This window comes from Ranitomeya imitator, chromosome 8 (genome assembly GCF_032444005.1).
Source record: "Ranitomeya imitator isolate aRanImi1 chromosome 8, aRanImi1.pri, whole genome shotgun sequence".
Classification (NCBI taxonomy): domain Eukaryota; kingdom Metazoa; phylum Chordata; class Amphibia; order Anura; family Dendrobatidae; genus Ranitomeya; species Ranitomeya imitator.
The window spans coordinates 51,525,813-51,550,134 of NC_091289.1; the positions used below are offsets into that span (position 1 = coordinate 51,525,813).

At 41.5% G+C, this 24,322-nt stretch overlaps 1 protein-coding gene across 1 annotated transcript in view; it reads right to left on the bottom strand.

The window, feature by feature from the left end:
- CACNA1I (calcium voltage-gated channel subunit alpha1 I) overlaps positions 1–24,322 on the bottom strand; it is a 459,676-nt gene that overhangs the window by 372,427 nt on the left and 62,927 nt on the right. The window contains exon 2 of the mRNA XM_069737599.1: positions 2,485–2,644. Within this exon, the coding sequence (XP_069593700.1) occupies positions 2,485–2,644 (160 nt within the window). The remainder of the gene's footprint in view (positions 1–2,484; positions 2,645–24,322) is intronic.

The window sequence follows — 24,322 nt, forward strand, 5'->3', positions numbered from 1 at the left end:
AGAGACTCGCATCTCCACAAGATAAATAAACATGCTGCAGTCTGGAAAGACGCGCCACATGTCCGTCTCCGCGAATGAACTCATCGTGAGCATGAAATTTCTTGAAATCCCATCCACTATGCTGTATTATCTGGATGCTGCGGGTTGGACGCTGCGTAAGTATTCTACAGGCCACAATCAGCAACCTGATAAACTTCATGTGAAGGATATGTGTTGCACTGCATGAGGACAATGGTGGTCACACAAGAAACTGACTGGTTTTTGACCCCCTCAATACTGTAAAACTGCACATTTTAAAGTGGCCTTTCATTGTGGCCAAACACCTATGTAGAGCAAAAATAAATCACGGTCTTCCGTGCTTATGATTTAGGGCATTTTTTGTTTTTATTGAGGCCAGTCTGAGGCACAACTGTGCATTAATCATGCGGTCTAATCAGCATCTTGATATGTCACACCTGGGAGGTGGATGCATTATCTCGATAAAAAAATAGATCTCTCTAACAGATTTAGATATGAGACATTTGAGAGAAAAAGGTCTTGTGTGTACATAGAAATAGTCTTAGATCTTTGCGTTCAGCTCATGAGAAATAAGAACAGCAACAAAAGTGTCATGTTTATAGGGTTGAGCGAAACGGGTCGGCCATTTTCAGAAGCCTGTGTGGGGTCGGCCATAAAGTCGGCGATCTTCTGAATCTGGTATCGGAATTCCGATCCCGGGTTCCAATATGTTTGCAATATCGGAAATCGGTATTGGAATCCATATTTAAGTGTAAAATAAAGAATTAAAATAAAAAATATTGCTATACTCACCCTCGGACGCGCCTTGGTACTAACTGGCAACCTTCCTTCCTTCGAATCAGCGCTTGCAGGACCTTGCGGTGACGTCGCGGCTTGTGATTGGTCGCGCGAGCGGTCACATGGGCGGTCGCGCGACCAATCACAAGCCGCGACGTCACCGCAAGGTCCTGCAAGCGCTGATTCGAAGGAAGGAAGGTTCCCGGTTAGTACCAGGGCGCGTCAGAGGGTGAGTATAGCGATATTTTTTATTTTGATTCTTTATTTTACACTTAAATATGGATCCCAGGGCCTGAAGGAGAGTTTCCTCTCCTTCAGACCCTGGGAACCATTGGAAACCCAATGCACTGCATTGTGTTTCGAGTTTCGGCCGACCCCGACCCCGACTTTTTTTATAGGATCGGCCGATTTCACTCGACCCGACTTTTGAAAAAGTCGGGTTTCGTGAAACCCGACCCGATCCTATAAAAGTAAAAGTCGCTCAACCCTACATGTTTATATTTTTGCATAGTATATAAAAGAAACAGTAATTCTGGAGTTATTTGTTTAATTGACACATTAACTTAATTCTGCAGTTCGATGTGAAAATGACAATATTGTATATATAAATATATATATATACAGTATATATATATATATATATATACTGTATATATTCATATATATATATATATAATGTTTTACTACTTTAAAAAATCAATTTATTTTTATTCTTTTTTTGGGAATGGGGATTGCAATATTCTGAAGCCCAAAGTTATTTAATTTTTTCTGTTGACAGAGTGGCTTCAGGGTTTATTTTTAGAGGGACAAGTGAAGTTTTTACTTATGTCATTTCTGGGTACATTCAACGTTATTATAACTTTAAATTACAAATTATTGTAAGGTTTGAGGAACAAAAAACACCAATTTTGGTACTGTTGTTCATATTTTTTCTTATGGCGTTCACAGTACAGGATAAATATTTATATAGTTTGATGGTAGGTTGTTTGTTTTACTATTTTTTTCCGAAGAAAATCACTTCAAAAGGGTATTCTCGAGTTCCCAGTTATCTTTTAACTGGTGGATAGAGTATAACATCTCAATCACTGGGGGTCCAGCTGCTAGAAGCATCACCAATCCCGAGAACCAGGGCTCTTCCATATAAATTAAGCAGTGATCAATCAAATGCGCTGCCTTTCCATTTATTCTCAAAGGGACTGCTGGAGATAGTCGAGCACGACGATCTAATGGTCTTCAGCTCTCCCATAAGAATGAAGGCTACAGTGCAATGAGCGGCCTCCTCTCCATCCATGATTCAAATGATGAAAAAAGTCCACTTTTTTCATCATTTGTTGGAGTGCTGCCTCCTTTTTTCTTCTTTATTATTTATACAAATGGGTATTTGTTTGGAGAGCCTTGTACTCTGAATTCATCTGTTCCATTTTTTTCTTATAGATAGATAGATAGATAGATAGATAGATAGATAGATAGATAATTAGTTGATGGGCAATCCTTCATTGACATTCTTTATGCTTTTACCAGCTTTGGTACTTCCTTACTATGAAGTGATGTAAAGGTGTAAATTGTGTATACAAGATAAATGCTCCTAGGATGTTGAAGAAATACATTGAATAATCAGACACAACAGCACACAAACAAGTAAAAAGTACATAAACATATAGAAAGTCATAAATCTTCAAATGGACTTACATAGTAAAGTTCTCTTCTAAGAAGCATCGATTACGAAGCAGTCCTGCCCAAAGCTGCACCCCAATGATTCCAAATATGAAGAAGACAAAAAAACACAGAAGAAGGACATTCCCCAGCATAGGCAATGTATCCAGCAGCAAGTTTACCAGGATCCTCATACCTGCAGAGGAGTGAAAGAAAAAAAAAACTGCAGAAATGGAAGAAGAAATTGTGAAGGAATATGTATAAATAGTATGCCAAAGATTAAAACAAGGACAGCATGGTCAAAGATGATATGGCGGAGAATGAAAGATGGTCATGGATAGTGAGAAGTTGAAATGTGCAAGGAGCTTGGAAAGGAGACGAAAGGATAACCCCAGATGACAGAACATTTGGACAGAAACAAAAGCAGTTTGTCCCATCAGGTATTGATGGATTGATCTTAGTAGTTCCAAACCGAGCATACAACATAATAGTAACAGAGCACATGGAAAGCAATGACGAGATCACAACACACAGATGGTCAAATTGTTGACTAACGCACCCAACATGCTGCGGTGTGACCTTATTGTGATTTATTGCTGTACATGCATCAATCTGGCTTTTAATATGGTGAAGGGACTGCTGAAAATTGTAGAGGATAAGACCAAGAGTAATTTATCCAACGTAACAATTTTTCACAGAATGAAATAAATTAGTTTATTTTTGTATTATTTCCTGTTGATGCTTTCCTGCTGCCACACAAGTATACATATCACGGGAGTAGGGTGATAACTGCGGTCTGGTCTCTCCTCACTCCCGCTCCCTCACAGATCACTGCGCATGCCGGTTCATACTATGTATAGTATGTTTTGCTGAATAAAGAGCACACTTGGAAGAAGCGCAAGGGTGAGTGCTGCATCATTTTTCTTCTCATTATATGGTCTTGTACAAAACTCTGACGATTGCATAGCACCACCCGCAGCTCACAGTAAGGGAGACCTTATCTGTCCTTCTGAAACAGATCGTTTAAGCGAATCTCCAATTGCGCTATAGTGAAGCTCTGTGCCGATCATCTTTCTGTTTCTTGGTATAACGAAGTTTGATGTAAGGTGCCGATGAGTTGCGTCTACAGTTGGGGACCCATCAAAGATCTCAGACTTGCCAAGACTACATGCCTATTAGAAATGACTCAATGCAAAAGAGAGGAAACACGTGTTCCATGGTGCAGAATCCTTTGTTAAAAAGTGCCAACTAATTGGGGAGAGACAGGTGCTCAAGGTAGTATGCTCACATATAGGCGATATGCTACCGCCATCTCCTATATAGCAACAGTCGCACTCAAAAAGGAATTTTCAGAGTATTGGTTGAGCTGAAAAACGTGGTTTTCTTTATTATAGACACCAGAACAAAAGTTATCACCGCAGTGTTTCGTAGGTAATGTTTCGACCCACAGGGTCTTTTTCAAACCTTACTTAAATCAGTAGAAATAGGGCTGGAGGGCACAGGTCCCTTGAGGGGTGAAGTGGTCCCGTTGGGGGCTGGAGATAGAGAAATGCTGGCATCTGCGGCGGAGGTGTGGCTACCACCAGGCACAGCTCTGGTTTGAATAGAATATCAGAAGCCTATTTGAAAAGAGCGCAAGTGCAACGTGTTTCAGCACCAGTCTGATGCCTTCCTCAGGCTACAACAAATAAAGTTCACAGGAAGTATTATGTAGGTGCAAAAATGGTGGGAAGAAGAAATTAGAAATTGCAATGACATCATAGATCAGTGCATCTTGCCCCTTTTCAATTTATCTATCTATATAATGTTTGCTTAACTCCCTGCTGGTTGCACACTGACCTGAGGAAGGCATACGACCATTACTGAAACGCATTGTCCTGTACCCATTTAAAGGGAAAAAAAGGAAAACAGGAGGAGAAAATCAAGAGCAAAAATTAAACACTTTTAAAATGGTGACTGATCTTCTTTAAGCTGCCCATACACTTCTGACAGCTGTTGACCAAATACTTGTTTGACTGATAGCTATTCCTAATTACTTTCCTATATACCGGTACATGCATGCTCGGCTTGATTGCGTATGCTTGTTTTCTGGGCTTGTTCTTCATCTGATGAGAATAAGTCGCTGCCAAAAACATTTAAGGTAAGTTCACACTAGGCGTTTTTTCACATTTTTTTTCTGCAACAAAACCAGATCTCTTGACAGGAATGAAGCCGCAGTAATAAATTGCTCTTTTGGCATTTTTTGCTGTATTTTGTTGTATTTTTTTCTGCTGATTTTGCCTTATAGATTTGTCTCTTGTGCATGCTGATAAAGTTTAGTGTTGGAAAAAAAGTCCTATTCTATAGAAACAGGTTTTGGCACAAAAAACTCAGCAAAACATGCTACCTGCATTTTTGGTGTGTTTTTTTTGCGTTTTTTCACCGCCCTTTCATTTCAATGGGTGAAAAACGCTGAAAGAAGAGACATGCTCTATTGTGTAAAAAAACATGCAAAGCACAAAATACTGATGACAAAAAAACAAGTTGTGTGCATGAGATTTCTGAAATCTCATAGGCTTTGCTGGCACTATAAAACGCAGCTGAAAATTTGCGTTAAAAATGCATTAAAAAACCCTGCAAAAACACCTAGTGTGAACATAGCCTTAGTGACAGCTCATCTTATCTTGGAACAAAAAGGATAAGGTAAATTTAACAGCTCAATACTACCCACTCCCTAACATTTACCGTTGGGTAAACAGTAATGATAATTATATAACTTTTGTCCTTGCCCTAGTGTACATTACAAAACTTCAACAGTAAGGCCGGTGTCACACTTTCAACTGCAATGCGAGAAACTCGCGCAAGTCTCTCACTTCAACACCCGGCACTGCCACCGGTACTCAGGACCGGAGCGTTCATCGGCATAGAAATACATGTAGCTGCACCCTCTGGACCCGAGTGCCGGTGGCAGTGCCGGGTATTGAGGCGAGAGACTCAAGCAAGTTTCTCGCATTATAGTTGCAAGTGTGACCCCGGCCTAAGGCTGCCGTCACACTAGCAGTATTTGGTCAGTATTTTACATCAGTATGTGTAAGCCAAAACCAGGAGTGGGTGATAAATACAGAAGTGGTGCATATGTTTCTATTATAATTTTCCTCTTATTGTTCATCTCCTGGTCTTGGCTTACAAATACTGATGTGAAATACTGACCAAATACTGCTAGTGTGACGGCAGCCTAACCTGAAGTGTCAGTCTAGTGGCATAGAAAAATAGGAAAAAAAAGAATCATAAGAATAGCAACAAATTTAAAGTTATGGTTTTGTTTCTGTTTCAAAGGAAGTTCTTCACTAAAGTACAGGTGCTTCTCACAAAATTAGAATATCATCAAAAAGTTAATTTATTTCAGTTCTTCAATACAAAAAGTGAAACTCATATATTATAGAGTCATTACAGAGTGATCTATTTCTGAGATAAATTAACTTTTTGATGATATTCTAATTTTGCGAAAAGCACCTGTATAGTAATATCTTTTCCATACTGCCAGTGTTGACTCATCCACTTGAATAAAGCACTGTTGATCCTTGCACAAAGGATAATCAGGAGCACCACTTAGCAGACAGTATTGTAAGTCAAGGAAACCTTTGTCAAGGGTATCACCATTATATTTATTTTTTGTCTGGACAGCTTCTAACAAAAGGTATTTTTTCATAACATAGCATGGTCTATGTGTTTTTTTCGATGTATGTTGACTCTGAATTTTATGGTGAGAATGCAGGAGAGGTTTTCTTCTGATGACTCTTCCATGAAGGCCATGTTTGTGCAGGTGTTTCAGAGCAGTAGAACAAGGTACCACAACTACAGTGTCTGCTAAATGTTTCTGAAGGTCTTTTCAGTCAAGCAGGGGTTCTGATTTGCCTCTCTAGCAATCCTACAAGCAGCCCTCCCTGAAATTTTGCTTGGGTTTTGCTTTGGGTTTCCAGACCTTCTCTTGACCCCCACTGTTCTTGTTAACTACCATTTCTTAATTACATTTCGAACTGAGAAAAGGACAACTTGAAAACGCTTTGCTGTCTTCTTATAGCCTTGCCCTGCTTTGTGGACCTCCACCAATTTCATAATGATAGGCGGCTGATTAGTAAAACCCATGGCTGCTGTTTTTGGACACAAAGTTAGGAGGCTGGGTTTTTATAAAGCTGGAAAAAAATTAGCATCACCTGCCATACCCTAATGATGATAGTTAAGGCTTTTCTCTAGGACTGAAAAAATGCAGGTAAAAATGTAAAAGCAACACTCAAAAAAGTGCATAAAATTCTTGATTTTTTTATAAAAGGAAGTCTAAATAAAAAAACGATGACTTGTAAAAGAAGATGCATCCCTACAAAAGGTGCGTTGTATAAACACGTTGTCTAGCTTTTATCCCTACTTGTAAATATAGAGAAAAGTAAGTGCTGACATGTCGTCCGTGCTGCCCATCCATATCTGGTTTTTGTCGGTAAACAGATGGCCGCATTTCCAAATGTCATTAATCTGGCAACTTTCTCTGTGCAGAAATGAGCTCGATAATTCTTTATTCTGCTCTGGAGCACATAGTCTGTTCTCTCACGATCCAACAGAAGGATAACGTTTAGTGTTACTATCATGTGAAAAGCTCTTGTCTGTTTAATGTCGGGCACTTTCTAATTTACTAATTAGGATTTCAGAAACTGGTAATTAACTCCAATAGGGAGAGGGGGTGGAACGAAGAGCTGAATAGGATTCTGATTTGTTTTGTGCCAATGGATGATCTACAACCCTAATTTATATCACCATTATTGACTAAAAATCTCCAGATAATATTTATTGGCTGGCGTTACCTTCAAAAATAGCATGGCCAATGTGACAGCTAATGACGCTTTTGTTTAAGACCACCGTGGCACTTTGCATCCACTTCTGGCAGACTTACAAGATAACAATACGTCTGGGGCATATAAATGCACTAAACATTGTTAGTATATGAAATTCTATTACAATATAATAAAAGAACCTGCACTAAATCAATATTCTCGAAGGTTCGCAGTCAGCTATTCCGATTGCACAGTTACAACTTTGAATGTTGAGAACAGAAGAAGATTAATTGGCATTCATGAATAAGAATCAGGAAGAGCTGGCAAATCGCCATCTCATTGCCCAAATCATCAGTATTATCACATAAAGACTTTTTATGAACTTACTCGAAGTCTTCGAAGTCTCTATTATTTAGTGTGGCTCTGACAGAAAGAGGGCTAGTCATTCCAAGAAGTAACAGCTTCATACATGAGAAGGAATTGTCTCTAAACAAGGTCAGAGTTAAATAATGGAAAATGTAGTCTATTGGCTTCGAAATAGTAATTTAGCTTTGCCCAAAGTACTGATACATAATTATCAATCTATTAATTTTATTAGATCTCAGCTGTAATATGCATTACCCTAGTGCCCTTGCTACAGAGGAGGCATCTGTAGTCCGTTCGGTATGTATAGAGAGGGAAAAGTGAAATTGCCAAGGGAACTTTACCAGCCAGGTATCTTAACCCTTTCATGACATATGACGTATAAATACATCATAGGTCATGTCCTGGCATTTGTTACGTGATCCGGCGTTGAGCCCGCATTTTTTTCTAGCACATGACAGCTAATTTGATCAGCTGTCATGTGCCCCTAACAGCTACGGGTGGAATAGTGATCCACCTGCGGTTGTTAACATTTTAAATGCTGCTGTCAATCTCTGACAGCGGCATTTAACACGATCAAGCCAGAAGCACATCACAAGCCCTTTTACATTTTCTATTTTTTGTTATATTGTCAAAAAAAATTTTTTTCTACTTTTTACTTGCTTCAATAGTGTCCTTAGGAGTCTTGAAGCTGCGATCATCTGATCGCTTATGCTATACATAGCAGGGCTTCAGCTGGCGTTCAGAGCACATCAGCAATGACAAGCACGGGGGTCTCCTGCAGATCCCCGGTTGTCATGTCAACTGATCAGTGCAATGCAATCATGTGATCTCCTTTTGCCCCTTTCAAATTAAAACAATAATAAAAAAAAAATACACATTAGTGATGAGCGAGTGTGCTCGTTACTCGAGTTTTCCGAGCATGCTCGGGTGTTCTCAGAGCATCTTGGGCGTGCTTGTAGATTATGTTTCAGTCCCCACAGCTGCATGATTTGCTGCTGCTGGACAGCCTGAATACATGTGGGGATTCCCTAACAAACAGCCAATCCCTGCATGTGTTCAGGTTGTCCAATAGCCGCAAGGCATTCAGCTGTGGGGACACAAACATAATCTACGAGCACGCCCAAGACACTCGGAGAACACTCAAGCATACTCGAGAAACTCGAGTAACGAGCACACTCGCCCATCACTAATACACATGTTTGGTATTGCCGTGTTCAGAAACACCCAATCTATCAAAATATAAAAAGAATTAATCTGATTATTAAATGGCGTAATGAAAAAAGAATCAAAACATCAGAATTTCTTTTTCTTGGGTTGCCGCAACATTACAATAAAATGCAATAACAATAACAAGCGATTAAAACATCATATCTACCCCAAAATGATATCAATAAAAACATCAGCTAAGCAAGCAAAAAATAAGTGCTCACCAAGCCCCAGATCCAGAAAAATGGAATGCTACGGGTATCGGAAAACGGTGCCTTTTTTTTTTTACAAACTTTGAATCTTTTACCAGCACTTAAATAAAAAACAACCTAGACATGTTTGGTATCTGTAAACTCGCAATTAGCTCGAGAATCATAATCTCAGATCAGTTTTAGCACACAGTGAACATGGTAAAAAATAATAATTGTAGAATTTCATTTTTTCGCAATTTCCCAGTACATTATATGGTAAAATCAATGGTGTTGTTCAAACAACAACTTGCCCTGCAAAAAATAAGCCCTAACATGGCCATATTGACAGAAAAATAAAAAAAGATATGGCTCTAGGAAGAAGGGGAGCAAAAATCGAAACAGCAAAGAATGAAAAATCCCAAGGTCATAAATGGGGTAAAAGGGGTCTTCTCTTCTCGTAAAATGATGGCCACGAGTAAATGGGGCTGTTCCCCATATAACTATGTTACCACTGTGCAGTAAAAGAGATCTTCCATTCTCTAAGGCATTTGTCCACTAGAAGATCATACCCTTATTTTATGGGGAGAAGGTCAATCAAAGTTTTTTCAAGGGATCATTTCTAAACTTAAAAGAACTGTGATCATAGATCATAGTGGTTACATAAAGCTTACCTTTTACTGTACATTCAGGACCTGATTGGAGAGACCTCATTGTCCATAAATGTTAGTGGACAAGGCTGTCCCTCTTAGGCTACATTCACACATCTGTGTGACAAATCCATGTGCTGTCTGTTTTTGTCTCGTACAGCACACTTGCTCAAAAAGTTTAATCGATCCGTACACACATCTGTTTTAAAAACACATCAGTGTTTGGTCCATGAGACTCAGAGCAGGTCCTATTCTCATCCATTTTGCAGATCAGACTCAACCATGAAAGTCTAGGAGTATCCATTAGATACAAATGACAAACGGGAGACATTATTTTTACTTTGTGCTCCATTGGAGTTTCATAAGTTTTTCATTGATCCATTGTTAAGAGTCAATGAATAAAAGTTCAGTTTATCTATTCAAAATAGGATGAAAAAAAGCAAAAAAGCAAGCAGGATAAAACTACGAAAACACCTGAAAAAAAATCGGTCCCTTTCTCTCAGATAATAGCAGTCACACTGATGTGTGAATGAAGACTTAAATGTAACTGTAATGGAGGAACATTTGGGGTCTCAAGCCTAAGGGTAGGCAGAAAACCTGTACATTTAAGTGAACTCTGTTCCTTATATTTTATGCATAGATGTGTGCTTCTTGCCTGTGAGTAGTATATTAAAGTGGTTATCTGTGATTTTTTAAAGTATGAAGGAAATAAGATTAATCCCAATTGGGACATATGGTGGGCAGTATCCTCAGTGGTGATCAAATGTCCTTTGAGAGCTTTAGCCTAAGCTGTCATCCTTAGGATGATCCTCACGTTCCAGGGTTTTGCTTATCAAACCAAATGGGGTGGAGTTGAATAACTTCTAGGTCCTTATTGAGACATGGTGTGTTGACCACCTCTCTTATCATGGATGAACGAACCCGTGGAAGTTTGAGTCCAAAGTTCAGTTAGGGTACCCTAATTGACCATGGATTCAAACCCCATAAAAGTCAATGGGACCCGAATGGTTGTAGTAAGGGCAAGGGGGATGCAAAGAAGGAAAATGGAGGTAAGAGCAAGACAATTACTCTGCAAACAAATGTGGATAGGAAAATGACTTAAAATAACGTAGAAGTAAAAAAATAAAAATATTAATCTTGAACCAGGAGGAAGAGGTCCAAGTGGAGGAGTGTAGCAGTTCCATGCTTGTGTATTTTACTGTACTTGCTCATAAATAAATAAATGTAAAAAACAACATAAGTTCCCCCATAATTTTAATAACCAGCCAAGGGAAAGCAGACAGCTGTGTGCTGGTCTTATTATCCTTTGAAGAGGCTAATATCCATTTATCTTCCAAGCCTATTAATATCAGCACCCACCTGTCTTTTTAGCCTTTCCTGGTTATTAAAATTGGGTAAAGCTAAAAAAATTATGAGGAGTCCATCCTATTTTTAATAACCAGCTAAGCCACAGCAGACAGCTTGGGGCAGATGTTAATAGACTGGGAACGGCAATGGATATTGGCCCCTTACCAGCCTAATAAGACCAGTTCTCAGCCACCCCAGAAATGGCACATCCATTAGATGCACCAATTTTGGCACTTAGTCTCAGCTCTTCCTGATTGCCTTGGTGTGGTGGCAATTGGGGTAATGGGATTGTGGGGTTGATGTCAGCTGTGTAATGCCCGCTGTCATCAAGCTCGTGGGTTAGTAATGGAGAGGCATCTATCAGACACCCCATAGCTAACTCAGTAAGTATAAAGAGGAGTAAACACACAGAAAAAATAAATCTTTATTTGAGAAAAATTATAATCCAGAGGGTCCAGCATAATCCAATTGGAGGTCCCACAATGACCCTCGTCTATTTCATCCAGTGCATGGAGCGCCATTCAGAGAGCAAAGCTCCACAGACTGGATCAGCAGCCTTTGCCAGGTTACTGGGTCTCACTGTCACGAAAACACTTCACTTTTCAGTTCCAGTTATGCTCTTGCAGCTCTCTGGCTCCCCCTTTTCCTCAGGTCAGTCAAGGTACTGCACCTAGGATAAGTAGTCACCGGAGAGGTTGCCCTGTGATGTGCTGATTATCGGGGCACTCAGCAGTGAGGGCGGTATATATTTCCCCAGTCCAAGGCCAGGAGTACATATATAAACTTCTGGTCCATCATTGCCAGGATCCCCCAATAACACCAGAATGCTATGCTGCCATCAGTTTCTTATTATATATAAGCAGTTCCATTACCAAGCCTATATAGGGTCAGAAACCAACCACAGGTAGCGTGAATTTGCTTGGAGTACGTGTCGGTTCGATCATGGAGCCAAAAGAATGAAGCTAGCAAATTTAAAAATTTACTCCAGAAAAAATCGTCAGTGTATACAAAAGTTACAAAATATATTACAAAAGAGGCAAAATACAAATATGCACAAATAGTTATAAAATAAAAGGAATAAAGGTACGAAACTTACTAAATCTCAGTCACAGGTATGATGTGTCTATAAAGGGGAGGAGCGTTCCCAAAGAGATGATTCAGCACCCCAGCATGGTGTTAGCTGCTGTCTCTCCAGCTCTGAATGCCTCCAAAAATGGACATTCCTGCTTATGGTCTGGCCATAAAATTAGGGACTTCCACTTTGGCCGACCTCACATGTGGGTTGTTTTCTGGGATGTACACATATTTTGGAAAGTTATCAAAATTCCTTTTTTCCATATCTTTGGCTTGGAAGCTCACAGGTCAACAATATTGGCATTATTGTTTCCCCTGTGATTTTACCATTCTTAGTCCAAGCACTGTATGTCTGTGATTTATGGGTGGGAAGAAATTCATTTCCCAAGTTTCCAATGGCCCTAAATGCTGCAAAACGGTGCCATGCTTAGCCCCAATTGCTCCGATCCTGGAAATCTAATTTTCATGTTTCTACGATTACTGTTTGTTATTAAATTGGACTTTGAGTATTCTGCCCAGGAAAAGAGATTTGTGGAGGGAAAACACACTTAGTTCTGCTAGCTAGCAGAGCCATAAAAGTTACATTCCAGAAGGACCATTTGGTTGAAGGAATGGGGGAGTAGAAATTCACAAAGAGGGAGAAAGAGGGAACTGCAGCTGTGCGAGGGGCTGCCAGCAGGACTTGGTCCCACAGCATAATGGAAAAATAATTCATATCTTTCTGACGCTCATGCTTTATTCCGCGAGACCCAGCTGCTGTTAACTGGGGTGACGTCAGTAAGGTTACCTCAGTTCGCAGCGGCCAGTTCTCACTAAGGCAGCTCGAGTTCCAGACTGATGATCGGTGAGACCGTTCCTCAGTCTGGCACTACCGCTGCCTTTGTGAGAACTAGCTGCTGTGAAGTGTGGCAACCTTACTGACGTCAACTCAGTTCACAGCACGAGACCTGGCGGTGGCTGCTGCTCCAGTCAATGGAAGTTTGTTTTCTGAATGGAGTTCCATACACTGGATGAAGGAGACAGGGATCATCGTGGAACCTCCATTTGGATTACACCAGACCCTGTGGAAAGAGGGAAATTGTAGGGGAGTGCTTTGCTTTTTACAAATAAAGGACTTTTGTGTGTTTCTTTCTTTTTACTACTTGGCTAGTAATGGGGGTGCCTGATAGACACCAATCCAGTACTATTTCCTGGGCTTGATGTCAGTGGACATTACACAACTGACATCAACCTTAAAACCATTACCCTGATTGCCACCACACAAGGGCAATCGGGAAGAGCCAAGGCTAAGTGCCAGAATTGGCGCATCTACTGGATGCACCATTTCTGGGGCAGCTCAGAGCTAGTCTTATTAAGCTGGGAAGGGGCCAATATCCATGGCCCTTCCTAGTCTATTAATTTCAGCAACTTGCTGTATGTTTTGCTTTAGCTGGGTATTAAAAATAGGGGGGCAGCACATAATTTTTTTGAGGTGTCTCTCCATTTTAATAACCAGCAAAAGCTAAGCAAACAGCTGGGTGTTGATATTAATAGGTTGGGAAGGTCCACGGAAGTGCCCACAGCCTTTACTCTTGTTGAGTGGCTGCACTGCAGCCTTTCAACAAGCTCTATTAGGCTGCTGAACCTGAACAGTAACACAGACATACAGTAAGAAGTCCATGTTCGGGGTTCAGTACCAGTACCACTGGGTGTCTGGTACAAACCCCGAACTTTACAGTTCGGGTTCGATGATCCCTATCCATTATGTGACATTATCCACTGTCCATGATCCATGTGTTACACTGACTTTGGCAGAATTAAATGGTTCTCTCGTCTTAATTGGGTCATTGGGTTGATGGTATGAGGGCAGTGAGAATCTGGAATTGCTTGCCTGAGGAGGTGGTGATGGCAAACACAGTCGAGGGGTTCAAGAGAGGCCTGGATGTCTTCCTGGAGCAGAACAATATTGTATCATACAATTATTAGGTTCTGTAGAAGGATGTAGATCTGGGGATTTATTATGATGGAATATAGGCTGAACTGGATGGACAAATGTCTTTATGTTACTATGTTACTATGGGATGAAGCTCGCAAATGTCCACCACAGGGGCTCCTTACTCAACCGTCCTTATTAGGATGTGCAATATCAATCACTGTGTTCTATGTTTCTCATGAATAGGGCTGAAAATAACTATGGTTGACAATGGTATATGGGGTTGACAGTACTTACATAAGTGGTAGGCAAATGTCCTCTTGAGTGCGCTAGCCTCCGCTGTAATTTTTAGTGAGATAACCAGTGTGCTATGTACTCTACCGCTTTAAGTGGAATTGAATATATGGTACTTATCTGTAGCAATCTAGGTAGAAATTTCTGAGTGCAATCGTTCCTCAAAAACCGGGGTCACACTTGTGAGCGCAGTGCGAGATACTCGCGCGAGTCTTTCGCCTCAATACCTGGCACTGCCGCCGACACTCGGGACCTGGAGCGTTCAGCGGCATGTATTTCTATGCAGCTAAACGCTATGGTCCCGAATGCCGGCGGCAGTGCCGGGTATTGAGGCGATAGACTTGTGCAAGTCTCTCGCATTGCACTCGCAAGTGTGACCCTGGCCAAACAGGAAGATTGATATCCAAATATTTTTGCCACCTTGCCCTTATCTAGCGTAATTTATACCCTGAAAGATTTTACTTACCGTATGTATTGTATTAGTTGGTGAACCAATTTGCCAATTATTTTAATAGTTTAATAAAAGATAAGTATTATGTATTCCACAATCTATGATCTTCAATCCAAGACAGTTTTTTCCTGTCAAGTCAGGCATCACCTCTCAGGCTAGCGATTGGCTGCAGCGGTCAAGTAAGTACCTGAAATGTCATTACTGCCAGATGAGCAGAGTATTTAAAAGTTGTGCTTTTTTTATTGCTTTTGCTGCTTTTAGGGTCAATCCCCTTTAAATTGATAGCAATAACTACATTTATACATGCATTAATTACAGAATGACAGTGTAAGAAGATATATTTTATGTACGTTCCAGACATAATGTGCTAAATGATCTGTCATAAGCAGATTTTGGTTCACAGCATATGTTCAATAAAACTGTATATATAACAAGGAATTAATGATATAATAGCCGGTTTGCAACCACAGTTCTACCCACTCACTTTTTAAATATACGCTTTTATGTGGATGAAATCTTTTAATAAGCTTCTGTGTGCTCTCTAAATAATTCATAGCTTTTTGCATCATGTCAAATAAAACCTGGAAATATGTATATGTATTTGTTCTTTTTTTTTTTTTGCTGTTTATATAGAACTAGATTGTGGCCCGATTCTATCGCATCGGGTATTCTAGAATATGTATGTAGTTAATTTATGAAGATTTCAGAATAATGCAATGAATACACAGGATTCGGCCAGCCGGGCAGGACCAATCAGCGAAACGTGGTTCAAATTCTGCGCCAATTCGCGGCCGGAATGCGTCTGTCACTGATTGTTCATGGCCGGCCAGGCGTGACTAATCAGTGAAGCCAGGAACAGCTTCAGGTTTTTGAGGGCCCCGGGCGAAAGAGTCTACGTAGTATATAACACAGCCCACGCAGTATATAACACAGGCCACATAGTAAATAACATGGCCCACGTAGTATATTGCACAGCCACCTAGTATATAACACACCCCACGTAGTATATAGCAGAGTGACGTTGTATATAACACAGGCCACGCAGTATATTACACAGGCCACGCAGTATATAACACAGCCCACGTAGTATATAACACAGCCCACGTAGTATATTGCACAGCCACGCAGTATATAACACAGCCCACGGAGTATATAGCACAGCGACATAGTATATAACACATCCCACGCAATATATAACACAGCGATGTAGTATATAACAGATCCCACGCAATATATAACACAGCCCACGTAGTATAGAACACAGCGCACGTAGTATACAGCATAGCAATGTGGGCACCATATCCCTGTTAAAAAAAACAATTAAAATAAAAAAAAGTTATATACTCACCTTCCAGCAGCCCCCGGAGCCAGCCTAGGTCTTTAGCGATGCTCCTCGTGATGCTCCGCTCCCAGTAATGCCTTGCGGAAATAACCCATGATGATGTAGCGGTCTCATGAGACCGCTACGTCATCATCTCGCGAGACCGCTATGTGATCTCAAGGCATTGCTGCAATGCATTCTTGGGACCAGAGCATTGCGAGGAGCAGGAAAGGCTGCCACGGACTCCGGAAGGTGAGAATATAATGTTTTGGGTTTTTTTTTAATCATTTTTAACATTATATGTTTTTTCTATTGATGCTGCATAGGCAGCATCAATAGTAAAAACTGAAGCAGTGTTTAAATCCCGCCCCACTATTGCTGATTGGTCGCGGCCGCCGGGCATGAGCAATCAGCGACTCGGGATTTCCACGACAGACAGACGGAAGTTACAAACAGACGGAAGTACCCCTTAGACAATTATATATATAGATGTTTGTTTGCAGATCTGAAAAATACCTGATCAGCCTTGTTTTCAGTTAAGCGACCATTCTCAAGTTTCATCTTCAGGATCACACTGACCACTAGCCTCCAAGTTTACTGATTGCCAGGAGCGGTGTGTTACTGAAGAGTGACTGTTCGGACTAGTGGCACGGGTGTGTTACTGGTCGAATGTGTGTGCTCTCCTATGCTTCATAAAGGATAGTTTTATTTACAGTATATATACTAATATTCTTATTCTTCAAGCAAATCATTTACTTATTTCAAATTTATTTTTCTATTTAATATTCAAGTTTGTACAATTGTGTGACCATGTATTATACCGACAAGATAACGTGATGTGCTGGTCATATAACCATGCAGGACCGTTTCTGCATGCATCTTTTTTGAATGCATTGTCTATTTATTCCCATATTTTTGCAAGTTGTACAGTATCATTGTGGTTTGTCCTGATGAAGAGGTATGATTACCTGGAAACGCATTCATAAATTAAACTTTATCCATGTCGCATCCGTTCTCCCATTGTATATTGTGTTCTTGGCAGCGCAGTTTTACACCCATTTTTATTTCCAAGTTTCCTTACAAACTCTATTAAAAAGAGCCTTTAAGCAAATTACATATGGTAAGAAGAAATCAATATCACCTTTACACACTGAACGGGAAACCACTGGGTAAATCTGACATGGAGAAGGACTTGGGGATCCTGGTTAATGATAAACTTAGGCTGCGTTTACATTTGCGTTGCGTCGGGCGCAGGTTCGGCGATGCATAGCGACACATGCGTCATGCTCCCCTATATTTAACATGGGGGCGCATGGACATGCGTTGTCTTGCGTTTTGTGACGCATGCGTCATTTTTGGCGCAAGCGTCAGGGCGCAGAGGATGCTGCATGTTGCATTTTTTTTGCATCCAAAATCAAGCCAAAAATGGACGCATGCGTCACAAAACAATGCGTTTTTGCATGCGTTTTGCATGCGTTGTGCGTTGCGTCACCGACGCAACGCCCAACAACGCAAATGTAAACGTAGCCTTACCTGGAGCAGACAGTGCCAGGCAGCGGCTGCCAAGGCAAACAGGATCATGGGGTGCATTAACCCCTTTATCCCCAAGGGTGGTTTGCATGTTAATGACCGGGCCAATTTTTACAATTCTGACCACTGTCCCTTTATGAGGTTGTAAATCTGGAACGCTTCAACGGATCCATGCGTTTGTTTTCTTGTGACATATTGTACTTCGTGTTAGTGGTAAAATTTCTTTGATATTACCTGCGTTTATTTGTGAAAAAGTGGAAATTTGCCAAAAATTTAGAAAATTTCACAATTTTCCAACTTTGAATTTTTATGCCCTTTAATCACGAGTTATGTCACACAAAATACTTAATAAGTAACATTTCCCACATGTCTACTTTACATCAGCACAATTTTGGAACCAAAAATTTTTTTGTTAGGGAGTTATAAGGCTTAAAAGTTGACCAGCAATTTCTCATTTTTACAGCACCATTTTTTTTAGGGACTACATCACATCTGAAGTCACGTTGAGGGGTCTATATGATAGAAAATACCCAAGTGTGACACCATTATAAAAACTGCACCCCTGAAGGTACTCAAAACCACATTCAAGAAGTTTATTAACCCTTCTGGTGTTTCAGAGGAATTTTTGGAATGTTTAAAAAAAAAATGAGCATTTAACTTTTTTTCACAAAAAATGTACTTTAGCTCAAATTTGTTTTATTTTACCAAGGGTAACAGAAGAAATTGGACCCCAAAAGTTGTTGTACAATTTGTTCTGAGTTTGCTGATACCCCACGTGTGGGTAAACCACTGTTTGGGCGCATGGCAGAGCACAGAAGGGAAGGAGTGCCATTTGACTTTTCAATGCAAAATTGACTGGAATTGAGATACGACGTCATGTCGCATTTGGAGAGCCCCTGATGTGCCTAAACATTGAAACCCCCCACAAGTGACACCATTTTGGAAAGTAGACCCCCTAAGGAACTTATCTAGATGTGTGGTGAGCACTTTGACCCAACAAGTGCTTCACAGAAGTTTATAATGTAGAGCCGTAAAAATAAAACATCATATTTTTTCACAAAAATTATATTTTCACCCCCAATTTTTTATTTTACCAAAGGTAACAGAAGAAATTGGACCCCAAAAGTTGTTGTCCAATTTGTCCTGAGAACACTGATACCCCATATGTGGGAGAAAAGTACTGTTTGGGTGCATGGCAGAGCTCGGAAGGGAAGGAGTGCCGTTTGGAATGAAGACTTAGATGGAATGGTCTGCAGGCATCACATTGCGTTTGCAGAGCCCCTAATGTACCTAAACAGTAGAAATCCCCCACAAGAAACCCCATATTGGAAACTAGACCCCCAAGGAACTTATCTAGATGTGTTGTGAGAACTTTGAACCCCCAAGAGTTTCACTGCAGTTTATAACGCAGAGCCATGAAAAAAAAATATATTTTTTTCCCACAAAAATGATTTTTTAGCCCCCCAAATTTTTATTTTCCCAAAGGTAACCAGAGAAATTGGACCCCAAAAGATATTGTCCAATTTGTCCTGAGTACGCTGATACCCCACATGGCAGACCTCGGAAGGGAAGGAGCGCCGTTTGGAGTGCAGACTTAGATGGAATGGTCTGCAGGCGTCACATTGTGTTTGCAGAGGCCCTGATGTCCCTAAACAGTAGAAACCCCACACAAGTGACCCCATATTGGAAACTAGACCCCCAAGGAACTTATCTAGATGTGTTGTGAGAACTTTGAACCCCCTAGTGTTTCACTACAGTTTATAACGCAGTGCCGTGAAAATAAAAAGTCTTTTTTCCCACAAAAATGATTTTTTAGCCCCCCAAATTTTAATTTTCCCAAGGGTAACCAGAGAAATTGGACCCCAAAGTTGTTGTCCAATTTGTCCTGAGTACGCTGATACCTCATATGTTGTGGTTAACTCCTGTTTTGGCGCACGGGAGAGCTCGGAAGGGAAGGAGCACTGTTTTACTTTTTCAAAGCAGAATTGGGTGGAATTCAGATCGGATGCTATGTCGCATTTGGAGAGCAGCTGATATGCCTAAACAGTGGAAACCCCCAATTATAACTGAAACCCTAACCCAAACACACCCCTAACCATAATCCCAACCCTAACCATAACCCTAACCACACACCTAACCCAAACATGCCCCACGATTACAGCAATGCCTCATTTATATAATTTTTTTTATGTTTTGGCGCTTTTCTATGATAAAATCTATTTTACCGTATATACTCGAGTATAAGCCGAGATTTTCAGCCCAAATTTTTGGGCTGAAAGTGCCCCTCTCAGCTTATACTCGAGTCACGGTCGGCGAGTGAGGGGGAGAGAGGTCTGTCCCATACTTACCTGCTCCCGCTGCTCCTGGCGCTCCCCCTGCCCGTCCCACGGTCTTCGGTGCCGCAGCTCTTCCCCTGTTCAGCGGTCACGTGGGACCACTCATTAAACTTATGAATATGGACTCCACTCCCATAGGGGTGGACCCGCTTATACATTCCTCTAATGAGCGGTGCCAGAGGAAGAAGCTGCGGCACCCGAAGACCAGCTGTCCGAGAGAAGGAGCGGGACGCCGGGAGCAGGTAAGTATTACATATTCAACTGTCCACGTTCCACACGCCGGGCGCCGCTCCATCTTCCCGTGCTCTGGCTCTGACTGTTCAGGTCAGAGGGTGCGATGACATATAGTGTGTGCGCCGCCCTCTGCCTGAACAGTCATTGCGGAGAGACGCCGGGACGGGATGCTGAGGAGCTGCAAGCAAGAGAGGTGAGTATGGCATTTTTTTTTTATTGCAGCAGCCGCAGCATTATATATACCGGTAGCACAGTTTTATATGGCACATCTATGGGGCAATAATGAACGGTGCAGAGCACTATATGGCAGAGCTTTCTATGGCACATCTATGGGGCAATAATGAACGGTGCAGAGCACTATATGGCAGAGCTTTCTATGGCACATCTATGGGGCAACAATGAACGGTGCAGAGCACTATATGGCACAGCTTTATATGGCACATCTATGGGGCAATAATGAAAGGTGCAGAGCACTATATGGCACAGTTTTATATGGCACATCTATGGGGCAATAATGAACAGTATGGAGCATTATATATGGCACAGCTTTATATGGAGCATCTATGGGGCAATAATGAACAATATGGAGCATTGTATGTGGCACAGCTTTATATGGAGCATCTATGGGGCAATAATGAATGGTTTGCAGCATTATATGTGGCACAGCTTTATATGGAGCATCTTATGGAGCACCGGTAGCTGCTGCATTTCCTACCCTAGGCTTATACTCAAGTCAAAAAGTTTTCCCAGTTTTTTGTGGCAAAATTAGGGGGTCGGCTTATACTCGGGTCGGCTTATACTCGAGTATATACGGTATATAAAAAATAATTATTTTTGCATCGCTTTATTCTGAGGACTATAACTTTTTTATTTTTTTGCTGATGATGCTGTATGGTGTCTCGTTTTTTGCAGGACAAGATGACGTTTTCAGCTATACCATGTTTATTTATATCCGTTATTTTTGCCGTTTTTATGGTGATCAATGAAGGGGTTAACTAGTGTGACAGTTTTATAGGTCGGGTCGTTACGGACGCAGCGATACTAAATATGTGTACTTTTATTGTTGTTTTTATTTAGACAAAGAAATGTATTTATTGGAACAATATATTTTTTTTCTTTAGTTAGGATTTTTTTTTTTTTACATGTGTAAATAATTTTTTTTTTTTACTTTAGAACATAGCCCCAGGGGGGGACATGACTGTATAGTGTCAGATCGCTGAACTGACACATTGCAGTGCACTGTGTCAGATCAGTGATTTGACAGGCACTGCAGGGAGGCTTGTCGCTTGCAAGCCACCTCCCTGCAGGTCCTGCAAGACCCCCCCGTGGCCATTTTGGATCCAGTGCCTGCAGGGAGGAGGAGGTAGGAGACCCTCGGAGCAACACGATCACATCGCGTTGCTCCGAGAGTCTCAGGGAAGCACGCAGGGAGCCCCCTCCCTGTGCGTGTTAGGGCTAGCGGAACGCACCAAATAATAAGATAGATTAAGGTGCGTTCGCAGCCCGGGGTCCACCGTGCAGAGATGGAACCTGCTCCTAAGTAATGACGGACTATATGGCGGTACAATGTGAATACACACACAGGTTAACTTCACCCTGTTTGAAGGAAGCGAACCCTGTTAAGTCACAGGGCCGCGGTACCACACACAAGAGCGCAAGCAAGGAGTCACCAAGCTCAGTCCCAAGACTTGCGATCCGAGTCCGACTAGACTACTTGCGCTCGACACCGCTAATGGTGTGTCAGCTTAACCAAAGTAATAATAAAAGATGCACGAGAGTGCATGCGATGCCGCACTGGCGGACGCCACTAACCACCCAGGCTTGGGTCAGGAAAGCGCTGTGAAAGCGCACGGCGCTGCACTGGCGGTCACAGCAATTAGACGCTATATGGTGTGTAACGTGCTGGTAGCTAAGTCGGGCGCTAGATAGCAATCACCAACCTTCCGTGAACAGTCATCCAATAGGGAGGGGATTGTAATGAATGACTTTCACTCACAACACACACACGTTTACAAATGTACACTAGCGCATGGCCGTGCGGTCATGCGCAGCTTATATAGCTGCAGCACGTTCAGGACCTTCCAATAAAGGACCAATGGGAACTGCTGCAGCATCTGAGCATGTGACCCTCGATCTCCAATGGGAGATCTCACCCTGGGCATGCTCAGAAGGGAAAAAGCAGGACTTAGATCGCTGCTGCCCAGCACTGGCTTCAATGACAGAAGCAGGCAAAGCAGCAGTAATCCTATGCACAGAGTGAGACTGAGCAAGATGCTGGGAACGATGTCTCCGCTGAGCAGACTCCACTGCGGCTGGAGAAGAATGGGAGACCACAGCAGAGATGGTTCGAGATTCCCCCTGTGCAGAGGCGGGAACTCGACACCTAACAGTGCGATGCTTCCCTATGCCACCGAAACGCTGTGATCATGTTTGATCGCAGTGTTCCGGGGGTTAATGTGCCAGGAGCGGTCCATGACCCCTCCTGGCACATAGTGCCGGGTGTCAGCTGAGATAGTCAGCTGACACCCGGCCCCGATCAGGCGCGTTCCCCCCGTGAGCGCGGCTGATCGGTGATGACGTACTATCCTGTCGGTGGTCATGCGGGCCCATACCACTTCGATGGGATAGTAAGCCATATGTCAGAAAGGGGTTAAAAGAGGTCTGGATACACATGATGAGAGCATTCTACTGCCCCTGCACAAATCCCTGTTTAGACCGCACATGGAGTACTGTGCACAGTTTTGGGCACCGGTGCTCAGGAAGGAAATAATGGAACTAGAGCGAGTAAAAAGGAGAGCAACAAAATTAATAAAGGGTATGGGAGAACTGTAATACCCAGAGAGATTGGCAAAATTAGGATTATTTAGTCTAGAAAAAAGACGACTGAGGGGCCAATGCAAATATCTCTCCGAGGCTCTGTTTATACCTAGGAAGGTGACGGTCACAAGGGGGCATTCCCTGCGTCTGGAGGAGAGAAGTTTTTTCCACCAACATAGAAGAGGATTCTTTACTGTTAGGGAACTGAGAATCTAAAATTCCTTGCCTGAGGAGGTGGTGATGGCGAACTCAGTCGAGGGGTTCAAGAGAGGCCTGGATGTCTTCCTGGAGCAGAAGAATATTGTATCTTACAGTTATTAGATTCTTTAGAAGGACGTAGATCTGGGGATTTATTCTGATGGAATATTGGCTGAACTGGATGGACAAATGTCTTTTTTTTTACCTTGCTAACTGTGTTACAATGTTAGAATTTACTTGCTGTGCCTAAAATGCTAAGCTGCAGAAGTGGTTGTTAACCTAGGAAATTTGCAATAGACAATAAAATTCCTCCTTTCTTGACAAATGGTAAATTGAAAAGTTGCTTGTTTTCATATTTATTGATATTGAACCAACCCTTTTAAAACAATAACCACTAATGCCAAGAGATTATGGTTGGTGATTATTATTCTCATTGCTTTTGTTAGTAGCAATAAATATTCAAAAAAATAGTAGTAGAAATACCAACACTAGTAATAACAATGAAATACAAAGTATTCCTATTGAAAAAGATTATAATGACTGCCTAGATTTGCTATTTTAAATAAGACGGTCCAGTGTTTTTTCTCCCTCTAGCCCCTTGATATGACCCTTGGTTAAAAATCTTACTCATTTGGTTGCTAATAGTACAATTCATTTGAAGTTCTTTACATGTCCTCACAGCCCAACAGGAAAACTGATGGGAAAGAAGATGATCTAAAATAATAATAAAAAAAGATTATACTTACTGTTCCCAGATTTGCCGCTCCCCTGTCTTGGATCAGTCTTCTTTTTGGTCTGGATCTTAAGTCATTGACTATTTCTCATGTGGTTATCTGGGGCACTACGCTATTTAAAGAGAGGCATCACCCCACCCAGTCAAGTGGAGCATAATTCATGTAATTTATATCCAATGCACACCTCATGTCATGACGTGAGGCCTATAGTAAGCATCGGAAGTTCAGTACCAAAGTGAAAAGAAGTTAAAGGGAAGACTGAACAGAAGACCGATTCAAAGTGAACTTGGGATCGGGAGGGGAATTATGGTGTCAGAACAGGAAAGGAACTGCCTATGACATATAAATATAATCCTTTTACTTTTAACCCCTTCTCAGCCCTCAAAAGAAACTGGCAAAATGGCAATTGGTTGG